The sequence below is a fragment of the Ornithorhynchus anatinus genome, chromosome 10 (genome assembly GCF_004115215.2).
Source record: "Ornithorhynchus anatinus isolate Pmale09 chromosome 10, mOrnAna1.pri.v4, whole genome shotgun sequence".
In the NCBI taxonomy this organism is placed as follows: domain Eukaryota; kingdom Metazoa; phylum Chordata; class Mammalia; order Monotremata; family Ornithorhynchidae; genus Ornithorhynchus; species Ornithorhynchus anatinus.
In genome coordinates this window covers 32,707,329-32,727,581 of record NC_041737.1, presented here as the reverse complement: position 1 = coordinate 32,727,581, position 20,253 = coordinate 32,707,329, and the positions used below count along the sequence as shown (strand labels likewise).

Genomic DNA, 20,253 nt, shown 5'->3' with positions numbered 1-20,253 from the left:
TCAGATTGTCCCACATGAGGCTCACAGTTAATCCCCATTTTACAGATGAGGTAAGTGAGGCACAGAGAAGGTAAGTGACTTGCCCACAGTCACACAGCTGAGAAGTGGCAGATCTGGGATTCGAACCCAAGACCTCTGACTCCCAAGCCCGGGTTCTTTCCACTGAGCCACGCTGCACTCTGAGAGAGGGTCTGCTTGTCGAGGAGTCACAGGGAGGAGGCTGTCGGGAGGTGGAGAGACTAGGGTGTGAAGAAGTTGGGCAGTGCTCCCTGGTCCCGATCCTCTCCTCCTCTGGTGAAGCACCAACACACCGGTTTTGAGGGGGACCGAGCATGGCCTTCCCAGTTCATTTTCTGAGGGTCATCTTCAGGGACCTGATCATAGAGAAAGTAAGTCTGTCCTTCCTCTCCTCCCTGCTCCTTTTCCTTGCATCATTCTCCTCCCCCCGTCCCCTCCCCCCGCCCCTGAAATATGTTATGTTGGTATTTGTTAAGCGCTTACTATGTGCCGAGCACTGTTCTAAGCGCTGGGGTAGACACAGGGGAATCAGGCTGTCCCACGTGGGGCTCACAGTCTTAATCCCCATTTTACAGATGAGGGAACTGAGGCACAGAGAAGTTAAGTGACTTGCCCACAGTCACACAGCCGACAAGTGGCAGAGCTGGGATTCGAACTGGGATTCGAACTCATGAGCCCTGACTCCAAAGCCCGTGCTCTTTCCACTGAGCCACGCTGTTTTCTCTGAAAGTGTATGTAGAGCTCATGGGGGCTGACTTGTGAGGTCTCCTCTGCTCTGAAACCCTCACATGAGTTTGATCCATTAGTTAGGATGATAGTGGACATGAATCATCATTATTATTTTCCTCTTCATTATTATTTTTTATTCAGTGGCTGTTGTTGTTATTGTTGTTGTTCTGGCATTTATTAAGTGCTTTCGAGTAGTTGTCCAGTCACGTCAGTCATCAGTTCTTGCCTTTGGTGGGGCTCTCTTTATTCTGCAGAAGGAGGCAGAGTGAACTAATGAAAAGAGCTTGATCCTGGGAGACTGGAACCCTGGTTTCTAGTCCCAACTCTCCCTCTGGCTGATCCTGGGCAAACACTTCACCATTCGGAGACTCTGCTTCCTCCTCTATAAGTTCAGTATAAGATTGACTGTAAGCGCCCTAAGGGGCAGAAATCGTGCTAAGCACTTCAAGCAGTGCTTAGCAAATAGTGTGTTAATGCTGTAACTGATTCATAAATTACCTAGGATAATTGATGAACGGTGTATAACGGCCGCCCAATAGGAAAGGACACCACAGAAGTGGAGAAAAAGAGGGATATGACCAGGAGGAAAAGGAGGAGGAGGAGGAAGATGGGATAAAGAATAGAGAAGAAGGGAGGAAGTGGAAGATGAGGCATAATGAGAGGAAAATGGCAAAAGGGATGAGAATGAGAAGAAAAGAAGATGAGGAACAGCATGAGGAGAAGGTGGAAGGGGAAAAGGAGGTAAAAGCATAATGAGGGGAGGAAGAGGAGGAGAAAGAGGAGGAGGAAGGTGGAGGAGGGAGATAATGGTAGGTAGTGGACTACATCTCTGACCCCGCTTCCCTAGAGGCACAGCCCCTCAGGCTGAATAAATCAGGGCCGCTGAAAGTGACGACCAGATCCTGGTAGAAGCAGACAGTAGAAAGAGCGAGAAATTAAATCGAGAAGTGGGAGCCGGAGAGAACCAGGCTTCCAGAGGAACCAGAAGCTTTCAGCAGATGGTGAGCTGACTTGTACCGTGGGCATGGAAAGGGCAAGGGGTGGAGAGCTGAACATGAAGACAGAGGTCAAACGGGTGCCCAAGAGACTCCAGTGGATTGGCAGGAGTGAAACTAGGGTCATTTTCCTACCAAACCCCTTCTGACCACAGTATGCAACTTTGGGTAGTGTGGCAACCGGAGCCTGAATCACTGACCGTCCAGGAGAGGGGGAATCACTCATTGGTTGGTCCATAGGCTCTTCTCCCCGTCTTAGGGTGTACCTGCACCTGCATTCAGCTACCCATCTCTCTTGTTGCTCCTGCAAGTTCCGCTGACCCCAAAAACCAAGCAACCAAGGGAAATAGCACGGGGGTGACAGTTCATCCTCGTGGGTCTCACCAGTGACCTCCAACTGCAGGCTCTGCTCTTCCTCATCCTCTCCCTCACCTGCACATGAAGTGTCACCAGGAATCTGACCATCATCACCCTCACCTTGCTGGACTCCCACCTCCACACTCTTTTCCTCTGCAGAAGAAGAGAAGCAGCGTGGCAAAGTGGAAAGAGCATGGGCTTTGGAGTCAGGGCTCGTGAGTTCAAATCCCAGCTCTGCCACTTGTCAGCTGTGTGACTGTGGGCAAGTCACTTAACTTCTCTGTGCCTCAGTTCCCTCATCTGTAAAATGGGGATTAAGACTGTGAGCCCCACGTGGGACAACCTGATTCCCCTTTGTCTACCCCAGCGCTTAGAACAGTGCTCTGCACATAGTAAGCGCTTAACAAAATACCAACACACTCCCCTGTACTTCTTCTTGTGCAGCTTCTCCTTCTGGAGATCGCCTTCACACCCTCCTGCATTTCCAGATTCCTGGTCACCGTAGTCACCGGAGACAGACCCATTTCCTTTTCCAACTGCTGCTTCTTCCAGCTGTTCTTCTTCATCCTCCTGGGGGTGACAGAGTTCTTCCTCCTGGCCGCCACGTCCTACGACCGCTACGTCCCACGACAGTCATGCATTGGGGCGTCTGCACCCTGCTGGTCCTCAGCTCTTTTCTCTTCAGTTATCTGTTCATGTTCCCACCGGTTGTGATGAGCTCCCGGCTAGACTTCTGCAACTCCAACATCCTCAAACACTTCATCTGTGATTCTTCCTCAGTGATGCGGCTCTCGTGCACAGACACACGCTTATGGCTTTCCTCTTGTCCTTGGGGGTACTCCTCGTTACCTTGGTGCTAATGACTGCATCCTACACAGCCACTGTCTGTGTCATCCGCTCAGCAGAGGAGAAAGGCCTTTTCCACCTGCTACTCCCACATGGTCATGGTCTCCATCACATATGGCAGTTGCATCTTTGCATACATCAAACTGTCCGCCACGGACAGGGTGGAACTGATCAAGAGGGTGGCGGTGCTCAACACTTCCGTTGCCCCCATGCTGAACCCCTTCATTTACACTCTGCTGAACGAGCAGGTCAAGCAGGCTTTCAGGGCTCTGGTGCACTAGATTGGGTTTTCCTCCAGGAAGTGCGGGTTGATCTGTGATAAAATACCCCAGGTAAATCTGCAGGAGTTGCAAAAGATCGACAACAGCTATGTGGCTCCTCTACATTAGCCTAATGATTAATCTGCTGCTCGACAAACAGGACATGGCAATTCTCTCTCCATCCCTCTCTGCACCCCCGCACCCACCCTCCTGGAAATCTCTCCCCTGGCCAGGTGCCCCTGCTACCTCAGCCCTCCTCCTTTGTACACTCAGAGGAGAGTTTAGCCTTTTCTTCTGCATAATTAGATCATTCTGAGGTTGACGCAACGGGTCGGTGTCGAAACCAATGACCAACCCCAGGTGCAAAGTGTTTTTTTCCAAATATTCCTCCATGTCTGAGCTAAATTACTGTATCCAACCTGATTAACTTTTACCTACCCCAGCGCTTAGAGCAGTGCTTGGCACATAATAAACACTTAATAAGTACCATAGTTATTATTATTCTTATTGTTATTAGTAGTTCTTGCTCCTGTAGCAGTGAGGTCACTGGTCTTCAAGGGGAGGGTAAACCAAAGGTTCACCACCTCTCAATCACATCCTCTCTCTCCCATCTCCTACTCCCCCCCTCATCTCCACCCTCCCAGCTCCCCCTCTCTTTCCCACCCTCTAACATCCATCCTCAGCATTTACATATATCAGTAAATTAAGTTGTAATTTTAGTGATTTAAGATGGTTTGGGCTGACGTTTCCATCTGTACCATTTGTTCTGTTCCTTATCTGATCCTTGTTTTTACTAATCCCGTCTTTCCCCCCATTCCATTTGAAACATGAGGATGGCAGAAACCATGTGTCCTTCCCCACTTGTCTTCTCCCAAGCACTCCTTACAGTGCCTTAGATTTAGAAGGCTGTCTATAAATTCCATGTGACTGATGGATAGATTGATTAACACTTAGTAAGCATGGCCTACTGGAAAGTACAGGATGTGGGACTCTGAGGACTTTGGCTTTAATCCCAGCTCTGACACTTGTAGACTGTGTGACGTTGGGTAAATCACTAAATTTCTCTATGCCTTTTACCTCACCTGCAAAATGGGGATTAAGACTGTGAGTCCTATGTGGGGCTGATTAGTCTGAATGTACTTGAGTACTTAGTATAGTGCCTATCACCTAATAAGTGCTTCACAAATACCATTAAAAACATTTTTCAAAATGCTATCAGATTGATAGATGGATTGCTTTACATTCCTTAGCTGTTCAATAACACTATTGATTGACTAATGGAGTGACTGATTGACTTGACTGATTGATTGAATAAATGATAGGCCCAGCATCCCATTTAGTATTGGGGGAGAGGAGTATTTCCATTCAAGAGCAGAGGTCCTAAAAGGAGGGTGAGCTTTCGGGTGGCCCACAAGAAGCATGGGACTCAGGGAAATACTACTAAATGCCTGGCTAAGGGAAGCTGATCTGCCATCCTTGTTCCAGAAAATACCAAGTAGAGAGGCAGATCCCAGCTCACTCCTGGAGGTCCTAGGTGGAGGGGCCTAGTTTTATTGATTGACTGCTTGGCCAGCCCATGACCCGGACTCCCACAAGAAGGGACAGTTCACGGCCCCCACAGGGACTCGACCACACCCGGAGCCGAGGGTCAGTCTGTGTTCCCGTGAGAAATATATGTGACCACGTGAGCTGCAGCCAAGGGACAGGACACTGGTAACCTCCAAGGTGACTCTCCAACGAGGCTCTGGTCATCCTGAGCTCCCAAAAAACTGAATAAAAGTGTCAGCTACCACCTCCATCCCACAACCATCAAGTGGGTATTCTGGGAAGGAATCGACCTGGGGAAGTCGCTAAAGGGGAGGAGGAGGGGTGTGTCTGAATCTCTCTATCGGGTGCCCTGTCCTTGCCTGGACCTGATTGAAAGAAGGCCTGGGGCCCTCCGTGCAAAATGAAGTGGAGTAGCAGAGTGTCAGAGGAACTGAGTGCCAGAAATTCAGTCCCGAAACTGTCGAGCGACGGCTTCCATGGGAAGCAGGAGATAGAGCTAGAGCTGCTTTGGTTCGAATCTTCCCCATTTTGGACCAGGACTCCCCAGATATGATCATAGCCACAGGTACCTCCCGGGTCCCCTCCTACACAGGGAAGATAGAAAGGGGATCCCACTTCTTTTCCACTTGATGGACAGAGATGCCAGGGCTTCTTTCTGTTTCCTTCTCAAATAAGAGGAAAGAGCACAGAGGTTAAGGAAGGGAGAGCTAAGGAGGGAAAATAGACCTAGAGCCTTCGAAGGGAGAGCTTCGTTCCAGTATAGGTAGTAGGCAATGGAGGACCCATACAGGAAGGGAGAGGGGAAGGGAAGGAGAGAGGGACTGAAGGATGCTATCTGTCCCAGAGAGTTGTTATGAAGAGTACACCATCATTATGATTATTAACACAGATTCAATCTTTAGCCCCTAGTCAAGGACCTTATCCCACACCTTCCCAAGAAGTCTCAGCACACAGCAGACCGACCAGGTACCAAGAGCGGACCGCTTACATGGCCGGGGTTTCAACACATCCTTTCATTTTCATGAGCTTGCCCTGAGTTCTGTTAGCACAGGAAGAGAGGCAGGACCCTGGAGATCCATGAATAGATGGTAAGGTTTTTGAAGGCAGGGATTATGTCTATAATTTTATGGTGCATTCTTATTTTGTGCCAAGCACTGTTCTAAGCACTGAGATAGATACAAAATAATCAGAATGGACACAGTCCCTGTCCCACATAGGGAACAGTAAGAAGGAGGGAGATATTAATCCTCATTTTTATATTTGTTAAGCATTTACTCTGTGTCCAACACTGTTCCAAGTGCTGGGGTAGATACAAAATAATCAGGTTGGACCCAATCCTTGTCCTGAATAGGGTTCACAGTCTATGTAGGAGGGAGAACAAGAGACCCAATGCTCAGAGAAGTTATGGTCATGTAGCAGGCAAGTGGCAGACTTGAGATTAGAACCCAGGTTCTCTGACTTCCAAGTCCGTGTTCTTTTCTACTAGACCACTATGCTTCCCAGATATTGATTCAAGATATACCATTAATGGACTAATTGAGAGTAGATTCCATCCCCAAAAGAGACTCAACTGCCTTGGGCCTAACCACCATTTGCATAAAAGAGATCTCCATTGCTCCACCTCACCTGCTCTCATCTTGATCACCTGGACAGGGGATTGATGGATTGGAATGACTGCAGCTGTGTCCCACCCCAAATCTGCAGCCCCAATCTGGGTATTAAAGTTTCACAGCCAAAGCCAACAAAACAACCTCAAGCCATTTGTGTCTCCTGATTTACGCTTGGGGAGACTTTCATAGTCTCCCGTGGGCCCATCGGGAACTGCAGAGTATAAAACCCCACTCTTGCTCTTGCAGTAGCTAGAGAAGCCCATCTTCTGAACCAGGGGACCAGATTGTCTCTGCTGCTGTGAACAGAGAAAACTGGATGCCTTCTTTTCCTCCTGCTTCCTAGAGGAGGCGGAAACATTGACCTCAGTGAGAGTGGATGGGGTCACATGTCCAGTGGTGATGGGAGGGTGAGGAAGGGAATAGGGTCTGAGCAGGTGCCCGTCAGCATGGAGCAGCAGAACAGGTGGGAAATTCCATACAGACCTGTCACTATCTCAGCACCACTACCCGAACCCAAGTCCATGACAGGCGTTTGGGGTGACCCCCCAGAATCAGGGCGAAGTCCTCAGGAAGCGAGGATCTCTCAGGGTCGCATTGGTCCTTTCCTTTTCCATTGTGGATTTCAAAGCCTCAATCCGTGGATGACTGCATCCACCTTCCCTCCAACACTGGATTCGTGGAGTCTGAGACCCTGTCCTGGAACCTCCGTTCAGAACTGGTAATTATCAGAAAATCAATCAAGCAATCTATCAGTGGTATTTATTGAGGGATAACTGAGTGCACAGCACTTTACTAACCTTTGGGAGAGTACAAAAGAGTTGGTAGACATGTTCTCTAACTACAAGAATCTAATAGAATGAAGGGAGAAAGAGACATAAATATAAATCCATACGTAAATGACAGATATGTACTTAAGTAAGTAGTACTGAAGCTGGGGTGAATAGCAAGTGCTTAAAAGATTAAGATTCAAGTGTATAAGTGATGCAGAAGGGAGAGGGTGCTTGAGAAAAGAGGGCTTAATAGGGAAAGACCTCTGGGAGAAACAAATGCACGTGCATACACACACACACACACACCAGAACTTTGTCCCCAGTTTGCCCTTTGTTATCCTTACTGACCAAAGCAGGATCCCTTTAATCCAGGGAGGCTCCCTGGTGGCTGGTAGTCTCTGAGCTCCCCACTAGCTTCCTATGTCCACATCCTCTAATCTTCAGAAGCAGTGTTGCCTACCGAAAAAGGATAGCTGGGGATTCAGAATACCTGGGTTCTAATCCTGGCTCCCCCATTTACCTGCTTTGTAACCTTGGTCCAGTCACTTAAATTCTCTGTGTTAGTTCCCTCATTTGGAAACTGGAAATTCAATACTTGTTCTCCCTTCTACTTAGACTGTGAGTTATATTTGGGACCTAATTATCATCTTTCTACCACCAGTGCTCTTTAAAGTGCTTGGCACATCGTTAGGGTGGCACTTCCTCTCTTCCCACCCTATTTTGCATCGCCCTAACTAGCTCCCTATATTCAGCACCAAAACCCCATCCCCACCACCACCCGACCCACAGCACCTATGTACATATCCGTAATTCATTTATTTATATTTATGTCTGTCTCCCCTTCTAGATTGTAAGGTCACTGTGGACTGGGAATGTGTCTGTTATATTGTTGTGTTGTACTCTACCAAGGGCTTGGTACAGAGCCCTGCACACAGTAAGAGCTCAGTGAGAAGCAGCATGGCTCAGTGGAAAGAGCATGGGCTTTGGAGTCAGAGATCATGGGTTCAAACCCCGGCTCTGCCACTTGTCAGCTGTGTGACTGTGGGCAAGTCGCTTAACTTCTCTGTGCCTCAGTTACCTCATCTGTAAAATGGGGATGAAGACTGTGAGCCCCACGTGGGACAACCTGTTTCCCCTGTGTCTACCCCAGCGCTTAGAACAGTGCTCTGCACATAGTAAGCTCTTAACAAATACCAACATTATTATTACATACGACTGATGGATTGACAAACACCACAGTTGTCACTCAGGACAGACATTCCGGACTTGTCTCCTGAGTGTCTTCTCCTTTTTCTGGCAGCATGTCCAGGGCATGGCTGGGCTATGAACTCCTTAATGCTCAGTGGGTCCTATGCTCACAGTCCCAAACTCCCTTCCTTCCTCAAGGCTCCTGATGAACTCAGTTCCCCATATATTGGCAGTGGATAAATTGGATGCAATGAAACCTTTACATTCATGGATCGTTCAAAAGGCATTTTTCCCCCCACTCACATATACACAAGGCATTTACACATCCATGCCCCAGCGGGCAGTCTGCACCCATTCTCAACAGTCATTCATTCATTCATTCATTCAATAGTATTTATTGAGCGCTTACTATGTGCAGAGCACTGTACTAAGCGCTTGGGATGAACAGGTCAGCAACAGATAGAGACAGTCCCTGCCGTTTGACGGGCTTACAGTCTAATCGGGGGAGACGGACAGACAAGAACAATGGCACTAAACAGCGTCAAGGGGAAGAACATCTCGTAAAAACAATGGCAACTAAATAGAATCAAGGCGATGTACAATTCATTAACAAAATAAATAGGGTAACGAAAATATATACAGTTGAGCGGACAAGTACAGTGCTGTGGGGATGGGAAGGGAGAGGTGGAGGAGCAGAGGGAAAAGGGGAAAGTGAGGCTTTAGCTGCGGAGAGGTAAAGGGGGGATGGCAGAGGGAGTAGAGGGGGAAGAGGAGCTCAGTCTGGGAACGCCTCTTGGAGGAGGTGATTTTTAAGTAAGGTTTTGAAGAGGGAAAGAGAATCAGTTTGGCGGAGGTGAGGAGGGAGGGCGTTCCAGGACCGCGGGAGGACGTGACCCAGGGGTCGACGGCGGGATGGGCGAGACCGAGGGACGGTGAGGAGGTGGGCGGCAGAGGAGCGGAGCGTGCGGGGTGGGCGGTAGAAAGAGAGAAGGGAGGAGAGGTAGGAAGGGGCGAGGTGATGGAGAGCCTTGAAGCCTAGAGTGAGGAGTTTTTGTTTGGAGCGGAGGTCGATAGGCAACCACTGGAGTTGTTTAAGAAGGGGAGTGACATGCCCAGATCGTTTCTGCGGGAAGATGAGCCGGGCAGCGGAGTGAAGAATAGACCGGAGCGGGGCGAGAGAGGAGGAAGGGAGGTCAGAGAGAAGGCTGACACAGTAGTCTAGCCGGGATATAACGAGAGCCCGTAATAGTAAGGTAGCCGTTTGGTTGGAGAGGAAAGGGCGGATCTTGGCGATATTGTAGAGGTGAAACCGGCAGGTCTCGGTAACGGATAGGATGTGCGGGGTGAACGAGAGGGACGAGTCAAGGATGACACCGAGATTGCGGGCCTGCGGGACGGGAAGGATGGTCGTGCCATCCACGGTGATAGAGAAGTCTGGGAGCGGACCGGGTTTGGGAGGGAAGATGAGGAGCTCAGTCTTGCTCACGTTGAGTTTTAGGTGGCGGGCCGACATCCAGGTGGAGACGTCCCGGAGGCAGGAGGAGATGCGAGCCTGAAGGGAGGGGGAAAGGACAGGGGCGGAGATGTAGATCTGCGTGTCATCTGCGTAGAGATGGTAGTCAAAGCCGTGAGAGCGGATGAGTTCACCGAGGGAGTGAGTGTAAATGGAGAACAGAAGAGGGCCAAGAACTGACCCTTGAGGAACTCCAACAGTTAAAGGATGGGAGGGGGAGGAGGCTCCAGCGTAGGAGACCGAGAATGATCGGCCAGAGAGGTAAGAGGAGAACCAGGAGAGGACAGAGTCCGTGAAGCCAAGGTGAGATAAGGTATGGAGGAGGAGGGGATGGTCGACAGTGTCAAAGGCAGCAGAGAGGTCAAGGAGGATCATTCATTCAATAGTATTTATTGAGCGCTTACTATGTGCAGAGCACTGTACTAAGCGCTTGGGATGAACAAGTCGGCAACAGATAGAGACAGTCCCTGCCGTTTGACAGGCTGACAGTCTAATCGGGGGAGATGGACAGACAAGAACAATGGCAATAAATAGAGTCAAGGGGAAGAACATCTCGTAAAAACAATGGCAACTAAATAGAATCAAGGCGATGTACAATTCATTAACAAAATAAATAGGGTAATGAAAATATATACAGTTGAGCGGACGAGTACAGTGCTGTAGGATGGGAAGGGAGAGGTGGAGGAGCAGAGGGAAAAGGGGAAAAGAGGGTTTAGCTGCAGAGAGGTAAAGGGGGGGTGGCAGAGGGAGTAGAGGGAGAAGAGGAGCTCAATCTGGGAAGGCCTCTTGGAGGAGGTGAGTTTTAAGTAGGGTTTTGAAGAGGGAAAGAGAATCAGTTTGGCGGAGGTGAAGAGGGAGGGCGTTCCAGGAGCGCGGGAGGACGTGGCCCAGGGGTCGACAGAGGGATAGGCGAGACCGAGGAACGGTGAGGAGGTGGGCGGCAGAGGAGCGGAGCGTGCGGGGTGGGTGGTAGAAAGAGAGAAAGGAGGAGAGGTAGGAAGGGGCAAGGTGATGTAGAGCCTTGAAGCCTAGAGTGAGGAGTTTTTGTTTGGAGCGGAGGTTGATAGGCAACCACTGGAGTTGTTTAAGAAGGGGAGTGACATGCCCAGTCGTGTATACATGCTATTCAAGTTCTTATTTTGACCACACTACTGGAAAGAAGTTGACGTTTGCCTGCCCATGAGAACGAAAGCTCCATATGGTTACAATATTTGCCACACGCTTGTGTGTACTTTCATGAGTGATTAGAGCTGTACCCTGCTCCCAGTGGGTGCTCAGTAAATATAATCTTCATTCCAAATATTATCTCTATTTTGACCTTCATGCAGGTTCTGGATGCTGAAGCCTAAGATTCCCTGCTAGGACCATCATTCTTCCGTTGTCCCACGAGGGGGTGTCAGTCATCAACCCCTGAAGTCACCTCAAGGAATGGGTCCTGACTCGGCCACGCCCAAGATCTCATGCACCCGCCCTGGAGTGGAGGACCCGACCTATTTAGTCTTGAGGGAGAGGAGAAACAGCCCTCCATTATGTCAGACTGATGGTCCTCTTGGCGTTATCCAACAAGAGTCACCGGTCAACCATGAGGAACCACACGCCAGTGACTGACTTCATCCTCCTGGGGTTCACGGACGACCCAGATTTACAGGCGGTGATTCTCCTCTACATGTCTATCAATTATGTACTGAGTGTCACTGGCAACATGACCATCGTCATCCTCACCCTGTTGGAGTCCCGCCTCCGCACCCCCATGTACTTCTTCCTGCGCTGCTTCTCCTTCCTGGAGATCTGCTTCACGTCCACCTGCATTCCCAGATTCCTGGCCACCATCATCACAGGGGACAGGACCATTTCCTACAACTGTTGCATAACCCAGCTATTCTTCTTTATCCTGCTGGGGGCAACCGAATTCTTCCTCCTGGCCGCCATGTCTTATGACCGCTATGTCGCCATTTGCTGGCCACTGCACTACACAACTGTCATGAGCCAGAGAGTATGTATTCTGTTGGTCCTTTGCTCCTGTCTGACCGGATTCCTAGTCATCTTTCCTCCGGTCATCCTGGGTCTCCAACTGGACTTCTGTGGCTCCGTAGCCATTGACCACTTCTTCTGTTATGTCTCCCCTCTGCTCCTGCTCTCATGCTCGGACACCTGGTTCCTGGAGCTGATGGCTCTTGTCTTGGCCGTGGGGACTCTCCTGCTTACCCTGGCATTAGTGACCACGTCCTACATGGCCATCGTCTGTGCCATCCTGAGACTGCCCTCCACACAGCAGAGGAGAAAGGCCTTTTCCACCTGCTCCTCCCATATAGTCGTGGTCTCCATCACCTACGGCAGCTGCATCTTTATGTATATCAAGCTAACTGCCAAGGAAAGGGTGGAACTGACCAAGGGGGTGGCGGTTCTCTACACATCCGTGGCCCCCATGCTGAACCCCTTCATCTACACCCTGCGGAACCAGCAGGTCAAGCAGGCCTTCTGGGGCATAGTGCACCAGGTTGGATTTCCCTCCAGGAGGTGAGGACCTCTTGGCAACAAAATCCAGCAGGAAAATGTGCAGGAGTCACGGAGGCTCAACCACAGAGACTCGGTGCCTGTAAAATTAAAAAACAAATACATATTTTATGGTATTTGTTAAGCTCTTACTGTGTGCCAAGCACTGTTCTAAGTGCTGGGGTAGATACAAAGTAAGCAGATTTTCCTACATGGGGCTCATAGTCTTAATTCCCATATTACAGATGAGGTAACTGAGGCAGAGAGAAGTTAAATAGCTTGCTCAAGGTCCCCCAACAGACAAGTGGTGGATCCAGGATTAGAACCCAAGTCCTGTGACTCCCAACCCCGTGATCTTTCCACTAAGCCATGCTGCTTCCCCATTCATTAGCCTAAAGCTTTATCTGTTGCCTAACAAACAGGAGCTAATGGTGTCCCATCCCTCTGTGCGCCCTTATACCCCCGCTTCTGGAAATCTCTCCCCTGGCCACGTCCATCTGTTCCCTCGTCCCTTTCCCCTCTTCCACTCAGGGATGAGTCAAGTGTTTTCACCCTGAGTGATAGAGATGTTCCGAGGCTTGCTCAGCGAGGCTGGCCGAAGCTAATAGAAATCCCCAGGTGCAATGTGTTTTTTGCAAGTCTCCTTCTGTTTCCCAGCTAAGTGAGGACCTGCAGCTGGAAGAGTAACATCAGTGGTCATTATGGCGAAGGGAAGCCAAAGGTTCACCATCTTTTACTCCCATCCTCTCACTCTCCTATCTCACTCCCAACCTCTCCCTCTCCCTCTCAGATATAAACTCAGCATATTTGCATATGTCTCTGTTATACTGTAATTGCACTGATTTCATCTGATTTGGTCAGACATTCTAATCTGTCCTATCTGCTCTGCTCACTAGCTGATCCCTGTTTTTACTCTGGCTCCCCACTCTTTGGAAATCATCTCTATCTCTGTCCTCCATTCCACTGGAAACTACTGGATGTCAGAAACCATGTGAGTTTCAGTTGTCCTTGCCCAAGCACTTAACACAGTGCCTAAGACTTAGGCCAGCCCATGACAGGTCAGGTCGGCCGCAGTGACTTGGCCAGAACTGGAGCCGAGGGTCAGTCTATGTCTGCGTGGCAAGAGCATAATAATAATAATCATATTTGTTAAGCTCTTACTAAGTGCCAAGCACTGTTCTAAGCACTGGAGTAGTGGGGCTCACAGTCTTAATCCCCATTTTACAGATGAGGTTACTCAGGCAAAGAGAAGTTAAGTGGCTTGCCCAAGGTCACCCAGCAGAGGAGTGGTGGAGGCAGGCTTAGAACCCACGTCCTCTGACTCCCAAGCCTGTGCTTTTTCCATTAAGCCACGCTGCTTCTCATGGTGCCACGTAAGATATATATATTTTCATGTCACGGGAGCTGCATTCGATGGACTAGACACTGGAAACAGTGTTTCTGGTCACCCTGAGGTCCTGGCAGGCAGAATATAGCTCCTAATCAGGCATGTGCAATCCCACACCTTCCCAGGAGGTCTCATTACATGGCTGCCTGTCCAGGTCCTTGGGTGGGGTTTTAACACATACTTCATTTTCGTGAACCCACCCCGAGCTGACATACCCAGTTTCCCTTTGGCCCTGCAGAAGATGGTTCCCCCATCACGAACCGTCATTAGTCCCCCTAAAAGTAGACCAGTTCCTTGGCTTCTCAATGATAGTTGAGCAAGAACTTGGTATCCCTCAGTCTCCACTGGTACCCGTTCACCATCTTAGTCTCTTTTCTTACAGTTAATCAGTAAGTCAATCAATCAACCATATTTATTGAGCACTTACTGTGTGCAGAGCACTTTACTAGGTGGTTGGAGAGTAGGTAGATGTGGTCACTGCCCACAACGAGCTTACAGCCTAGAAGAGAAGACAGACATTCATATAAATGGATAAATTACGTATATGTACATAAGTGCTGTGGGGCTGAGAAGGAGAATAAAAGAGTGCAAATACAAGTGCAAGAATGAAGCTGAAACGAGAGGGAGAAGAGGAAATGAGGGCTGAGGGAGGAAAGTCCCCTTGTAGGAGATGTGCCTTCACTAAGACTTTGAAGGTGGTTGAGGGGAGAGAAGTGGACGATTATCTATCAGATACGAAGAGGGAGGGCGTTCCAGGCCAGGGGCAGGACGTGGGCAAGAGGTCTGCAGTAGTTGATCTCCACCTCGTGGCCCAATTTGCCATGTTACAGCCCGAAATTCCAACGTGTTAAGGAAACATGGGACGCTATGGTCAATCCTAAAATGCTATGGCATGGGGTTTAGAGTTATCCTGTAATGGCAGTGACTCCTGAAGTCAGGGGCTGGATCTGGGAGATATGCCATAGCGCCTAGGAGTAGGGGATTGTGTGTGTGAAAGGGGCTGCGGTTCTGGGCAGCTGGAGCCGGTCCAACAGTGGAATCTGGACCTGGGACAAGGGTCGTGGGGACCGGGGGGAGGCCTCCTGAACACACTTAGCAAGGCGTAGACCAGGGAGGCATTTCGAAGCACATCAAGTCAAGCCCTCTGGGGGTGCTGCTGACAAGAAGGAAGAGTGGGAGGGGAGAGGCAGCGAGATGTCCACAGCAGTGGCAGCTTGGATCCCCCTCTCCTTGCAGCGGGTTCCACACTGCAGACCGCAGGAGTGACAGTGAGGCTCTGATTTCCTTCACCACATGGCAGATGACCAGAACCTGGACACATACTCAATCCGGGTATTAAACATTAGCTGCCAGAGATACCAAAGCATCTTCCATTCATTAGTGTCTCCTGACTCACCCCTGGGGAGACTTGCATTGTTCTCACAATTGGTCGCTGTGTGCCCTTTGGGAACGAAAGAAAATAAAACCCTCACTCTTGCTCCTGCAGTTGTTAAGAGAAGTCTCAAGAGTCCAGACAGACTCTCCTGCTACGAGCAGAGAAAGCTCCTGATGCTTTTCTTCCCTCCCCTTTTTCCAGAGACGTCAAAACTTTGGCCTGGTTAGAAATTTAATGGGGTAGCGTCTTCAATGGTTTGGGGAAGGTGAGGAAGACAGTATCTTTTGGGGAGGTGCCTGAAAACATGGAATAGGTTAAAAGGTGGGAAATTCCACGTAGTCATGGTGTTATCTCAGCGTTGCTGTCCAGGGCCTAGACTATGACGGGCATTTGGGGTGACCCCAGGAATCAGGGTAGAGTACTAGGGAAGTGAAGACCTCTCAGGGTCACTTTGGTCCATTTCCTTTCCATTGTGGACTTCAGAGATGTAATCCATGGACAACTACAGCCACCTCCCCTCCAGGCCCGGGCTCCCAGAGCCTTTGATCCTGTAGTGGAGCCCCCTTTCCGAACTGGCAATTATTATTCAGTCAATAAATCAGTCATTTGTAGTTATTTTGCACATACTGTGCGCAGACCACTTTACGAAACACATGAGAGAATACAATAAAGTTGATAGACCCGTTACTTGAGCACAAGAAGCTTAGAAGAACAGAGGGAGAGAAAGACATAAATATGAATCCATTTGTGAATTATGGATATATATGTAAGTGCTGTAGTACTGAAGCTGGGGTGAATAGCAAGTGCTTAAAAAGTAAAGATCCAGCTGAATAAGCTGCATAGAAGGAAATGGAGTAGGGAAAACTGAGGTTTCATTCGTACAGACCTCTGGGAGAGACAAATATAACACTCACACACACCAGAACTCAATCCCTAGTCTGCTCTTTGTAATCCTTACTGTTCCAAGCAGGGCCCCTTTGATCCAGGGAGGCTCCCTGATGGCTGGTTAGTCTTTGAGCTCCCCATCTGCACCATCTATCCAGATCCTCTAATCTTCAGAAGCTGTGTCGCCTAATGGAAAAGGCATGTCCTGGTAGTCAGAGGACTTGCATTCTACTCACTACTCCTACACTCACCTGCTGTTTGATTTTGGACTAATCAATTAGCTTCTCCATACTTCAGGTCCCTCGTCTGCCAAATAGGGGTTCAGTTCTTGGTCTCCATCTTACTAAGATTTTGAGCCCCAAGTGAGACCTGGTTACTTTGATTCCAACCAGCGCTTAGTATAGTGCTTAGTAGATAGTAATGAATGAACAAAAACAGATTTATTATTCACCCAGGTAGCCATCCCGAACTTGTCTCTTGAGGGTCTTCTCCCTTTTCTGGCAGTATCACCAGGGAATGACTGGGCCATGAGCTTCTTAAAACTCAATGGTTCCTGTGCTCATGGTCCCAAACACTCTTCCTCCCTAAAAGCTCCAGATAATCTCCATTATACAGGTGTTGACATTTGATGGTCTAGGGGCATGTATTGAAGTAAAATGTTGATCGTCATGGGCTCATACAAAAGGCCCCATGTACACAAGGCATTCACACACTCATGCTCCAGGAGACACTCTGCACTCATTCTAGACAATTATATACATATATATATGTATACGCCACTCAATTTCTCATTTTGACCATGCTATTGGTAAGTGTGTTTACTTTTGCCTCCCCATGAGAAAGGAAACTCCATGTGGGCAGGGAGTTTGTCACTTGCTTGTTGCGTACTTTCCAGAGTGACTAGAGCAATGCCTGCTCCCAATGAGTGCTCAGTAAATGTAATCTCTACTCCAACTGTCATTCAGTTTCTCAGTAACGAAGCCTAAGAATCGCGGCTGGGACCACCACATTTTCCTGGTCCCGTGGGAAAGTGTCAGCCATTAACTCATGAAGTCATCTCAAGGACTGGGTCCTGTCACTGTCATGCCTGTCGTCTCACACACCCTGCCCGGAGTGGAGGACTCTAGAGATATCTAGAGCCACCCCTACCCACCTAGTCTGGAGGGAGAGGAGATACTGTCCTCCATCCCCCTCCAGTCAGTTGGACTGACAGTCCTCTGCTGTTATCCCAACAGGAATCACGATCAGTCATGGGAAACCACACTAAGTTCATCCCCCTAGGCCTTACAGACAACCTGCATTTACTGGTGGTGATTCTCCTCTACGTGTCTGTCACCTAGGCGAAGCGTGTCAGCAGCAACCTAGACCATCAATCTGACCTCACCCTGTTGGCCTCCCGTCCTCAACGCCCATGTATTTCTTCCTGCGCAGCTTCTCCTTGCTGGAGATCCGCTTCAGGTCTGCTTGCATTCCCAGATTCCTGGCCACTATTGCCACCAGGGACAGGACCATTTCCTACAACTGTTGTATAACCCATTTATTCTTCTTCTTCCTGCTGAGGGCGACTGAATTCTTCCTCCTGGCTGCCATTATGCTACGATCACTACGTCACGCAGGTTTTCAGTGATGAAGCCTAAGGATCGTGGCTGGGACCATCAGACTCCCTTTCCCCCGTGGAGAGGTGTCAGCCATCAACCCATGAAGGCATCTCAAGGACTGGGTCCTGACCCTGCCTTGCCCGAAGTCTCACGCACCCTCCCCAGAGTGGAGGACTCTAGTAGACACATCCGGAACTGGCCCTGCCCACCTAGTCTGGTTGAAGAGGATATGCTGCCTCCATCCCTCTCCAGTCAGCCAGAATGATGGTCCTCTGGTGTTATCCAGTAGAGGTCACTGATCAACCATGAGGAACTAGATGCCAGTGACTGACTTCATCCTACTGGACTTACGGACAACCCGAATTTACAAACTGTTATTCTCCTCTACATGTCTGTCACCTACGTGATAAGCATCACTGGCAGGCTGTCCATCGTGACCCTAACCCTGCTGGGCTAATGTACTTCTTCCTACACTGCTTCTCCTCCCTGGAGTCCTGCCTCGCGTCCACCTGCATTCCCAGATTCCTAGCCACCATTGCCACCGGGAACAGGACCATTCCCTACAAACATTGTGCAACTCAGCTGTTCTTTTTTTCAGCGGGGGACAACTGAGTTATTCCCCCGGCCTCCATGTCCTACGACTGCTGCGTCACTATCTGCCGGCCGCTGCACTATACGACCATCATGAGCAAGAGAGTTTGTATTCTCCTGGTGCTCTGCTTCTTGCTGGCCGGTTCCTGGTCATCTTTCCTCCTATCATCCTTGGCCTCCACCTAGACTTCTGGGGCTCTGTAGTCACTGACCATTTCTCCTGAGTTGCCTCCCCTATGCTCTTGCTTTCCTGCTTAGACACCTGGTTACCAGAACTGATGGTTCTCGCCTTAGTTGTGGGAAGAGTACTAATTACCTTGGCATTAGTAGTCATAACCTACACTTCCATCATCTGTGCCATCCTGAGACTGCCCTTCTCTCAGCAGAGGAGAAAGGCCTTTTCCACCTGCTCTTCCCACAAGGACGTGGTCTCCATCACATCCAGCAGCTGCATCTTTATGTGCATCAAACCATCCACCAAGGACAGGGTGGACCTGACCAAGGGGTTATCCTTGCTCTACACTTCCATGGCCCCCATGTTGAACCCTTTCATCTATACCCTGTGGACTCAGCAAGTCAAGCAGGCCATCAGGGACCTGGTGCATGGGGTTTGATTTTTCTTCAAAGGATGAAGGCTCTTTGGCGACCAAATCCAGCAGGAAAATCTCCAGATGATGTGAAAACTGGTCCACAGAGACTTGGTGCCTGTAATTAGGCTAATGCTTCATCTTCTGCCCAACTAACAGGTTCTAACAGTTATCCATCCCTCTGTGTGTCCCTCACCAGCCCTCCTGGAAATTTCTCCTCTGGCCAGGTCCCCCTGTTACCTCAACCCTTTGCCCTCATAATAGTTTTTATAATGGTACTTGCCAAGTGCTTATTCTATGTACAAATATTTGTACATATTTATTACTCTACTTATTTTGTTAATGATGTATATGTATATATATATATATATATGTGTATATATATATAATTCTATTTATCTATTTTGATGGTATTGATGCCTGTCTACTTGTTTTGTTCTGTTGTCTGCCTCCCCCTTCTAGACTGTGAGCCCATTGCTGGGTAGCGATTGTCACTATCTGTCGCCGAATTGTACTTTCTAAGCACTTAGTACAGTGCTCTGCACACTGTTAAGTGCTTAATAAATGTGATAGAATGAAAGAATGAATGCCAAAGCACTATTCTAAGCACTGGGATAGATACAAGTTAATCAGGTTGGACACAGTCGCTGGCCTGCATTGAGCTCACACTCTGGATACCCATCTTTTACAGATGTGGTAACTGAGGCACAGAGTATTTAAGTGACTTGTCCAAGGTTATACAGCAGGCATGTGGTGGAGCCTGGATTAGACCCCAAGTCCTTCTGACTCATAGGCTCGTTATTTAATCTTAATTAACCAGATTTTGGCAGACATTCCAATCTGTCCTCTTTGTTCTGCAGCCTACCTGATCCCTGTTTTTATTCTGGCTCCCACTCTTTGGAAATCAATTCCATATAACCATTTGATTGGAAACTACTGGGTGGCAGGAACCATGTGAGTTTCAGCAGGTGTGCTCACCCAAGCACTGAATAGAGTGCCTAGGACTCAACAGGCAGTCAATAGGTTCCATTTGACTGACTGATGGATTGCTTGATATTCAATAAGATCTCAATAAATGCTGTCTGTTTGATGGATTGCTTTGCACTCAGCAGGTGTTCAACAAATGCCTTTTCACTGCTTTGCACTTAATAGGCTCTCAAAAACTACAGTGAAAAGGACAAAGAGGTTTGGTAAGGGAAAGCTTTGCTCCTGGACTGATGGTAGGTAATGGAGGGCCCACGGAGAGAGGGAGGGAGGGAAGGAAAGAGGAAAGATGCTCCCTCTCCCAGAGGGGGTGTAGCATAAAGAAAACAGAATCAGCCATTAGTTCCTAGTCAGGGACCTTTAATCCAGGTACCTTTAACGTTCCCAGGAGGTCTCAGCACAGGGCCGCCTGTCTAGGTACGGGGAGCAGGCTGCTTATAAGGATGGGGATTTAACACATTTTTTCATTTCCATAAGCCCACTCCAAACTGACACAGTTCATTCATTCATTCAATAGTA

The 20,253-nt window shown here is 49.0% G+C and overlaps 1 protein-coding gene and 2 pseudogenes across 1 annotated transcript; all 3 read left to right on the top strand.

Annotated features, from left to right (window-relative positions):
* Window positions 1–332: 332 nt before the first annotated feature.
* Window positions 333–3,226, top strand: LOC100092767 (annotated as a pseudogene).
* Window positions 3,227–11,244: 8,018 nt separating this feature from the next.
* Window positions 11,245–12,355, top strand: LOC100082027 (olfactory receptor 6C74-like). Its single transcript, XM_016226112.2, has one exon. The coding sequence runs from the start codon at window positions 11,375–11,377 to the stop codon at window positions 12,353–12,355; it is 981 nt and encodes a 326-aa protein (XP_016081598.2). The 5' UTR covers window positions 11,245–11,374.
* Window positions 12,356–17,224: 4,869 nt separating this feature from the next.
* LOC100082005 lies at window positions 17,225–18,777 on the top strand (annotated as a pseudogene).
* The last annotated feature ends 1,476 nt before the right edge of the window (window positions 18,778–20,253 follow it).

Excerpts from the sequence above, each read along its gene's own strand:
- LOC100082027 (XM_016226112.2), top strand. The coding sequence starts at position 11,375 with ATGGTCCTCTTGGCGTTATCCAACAAGAGTCACCGGTCAACCATGAGG.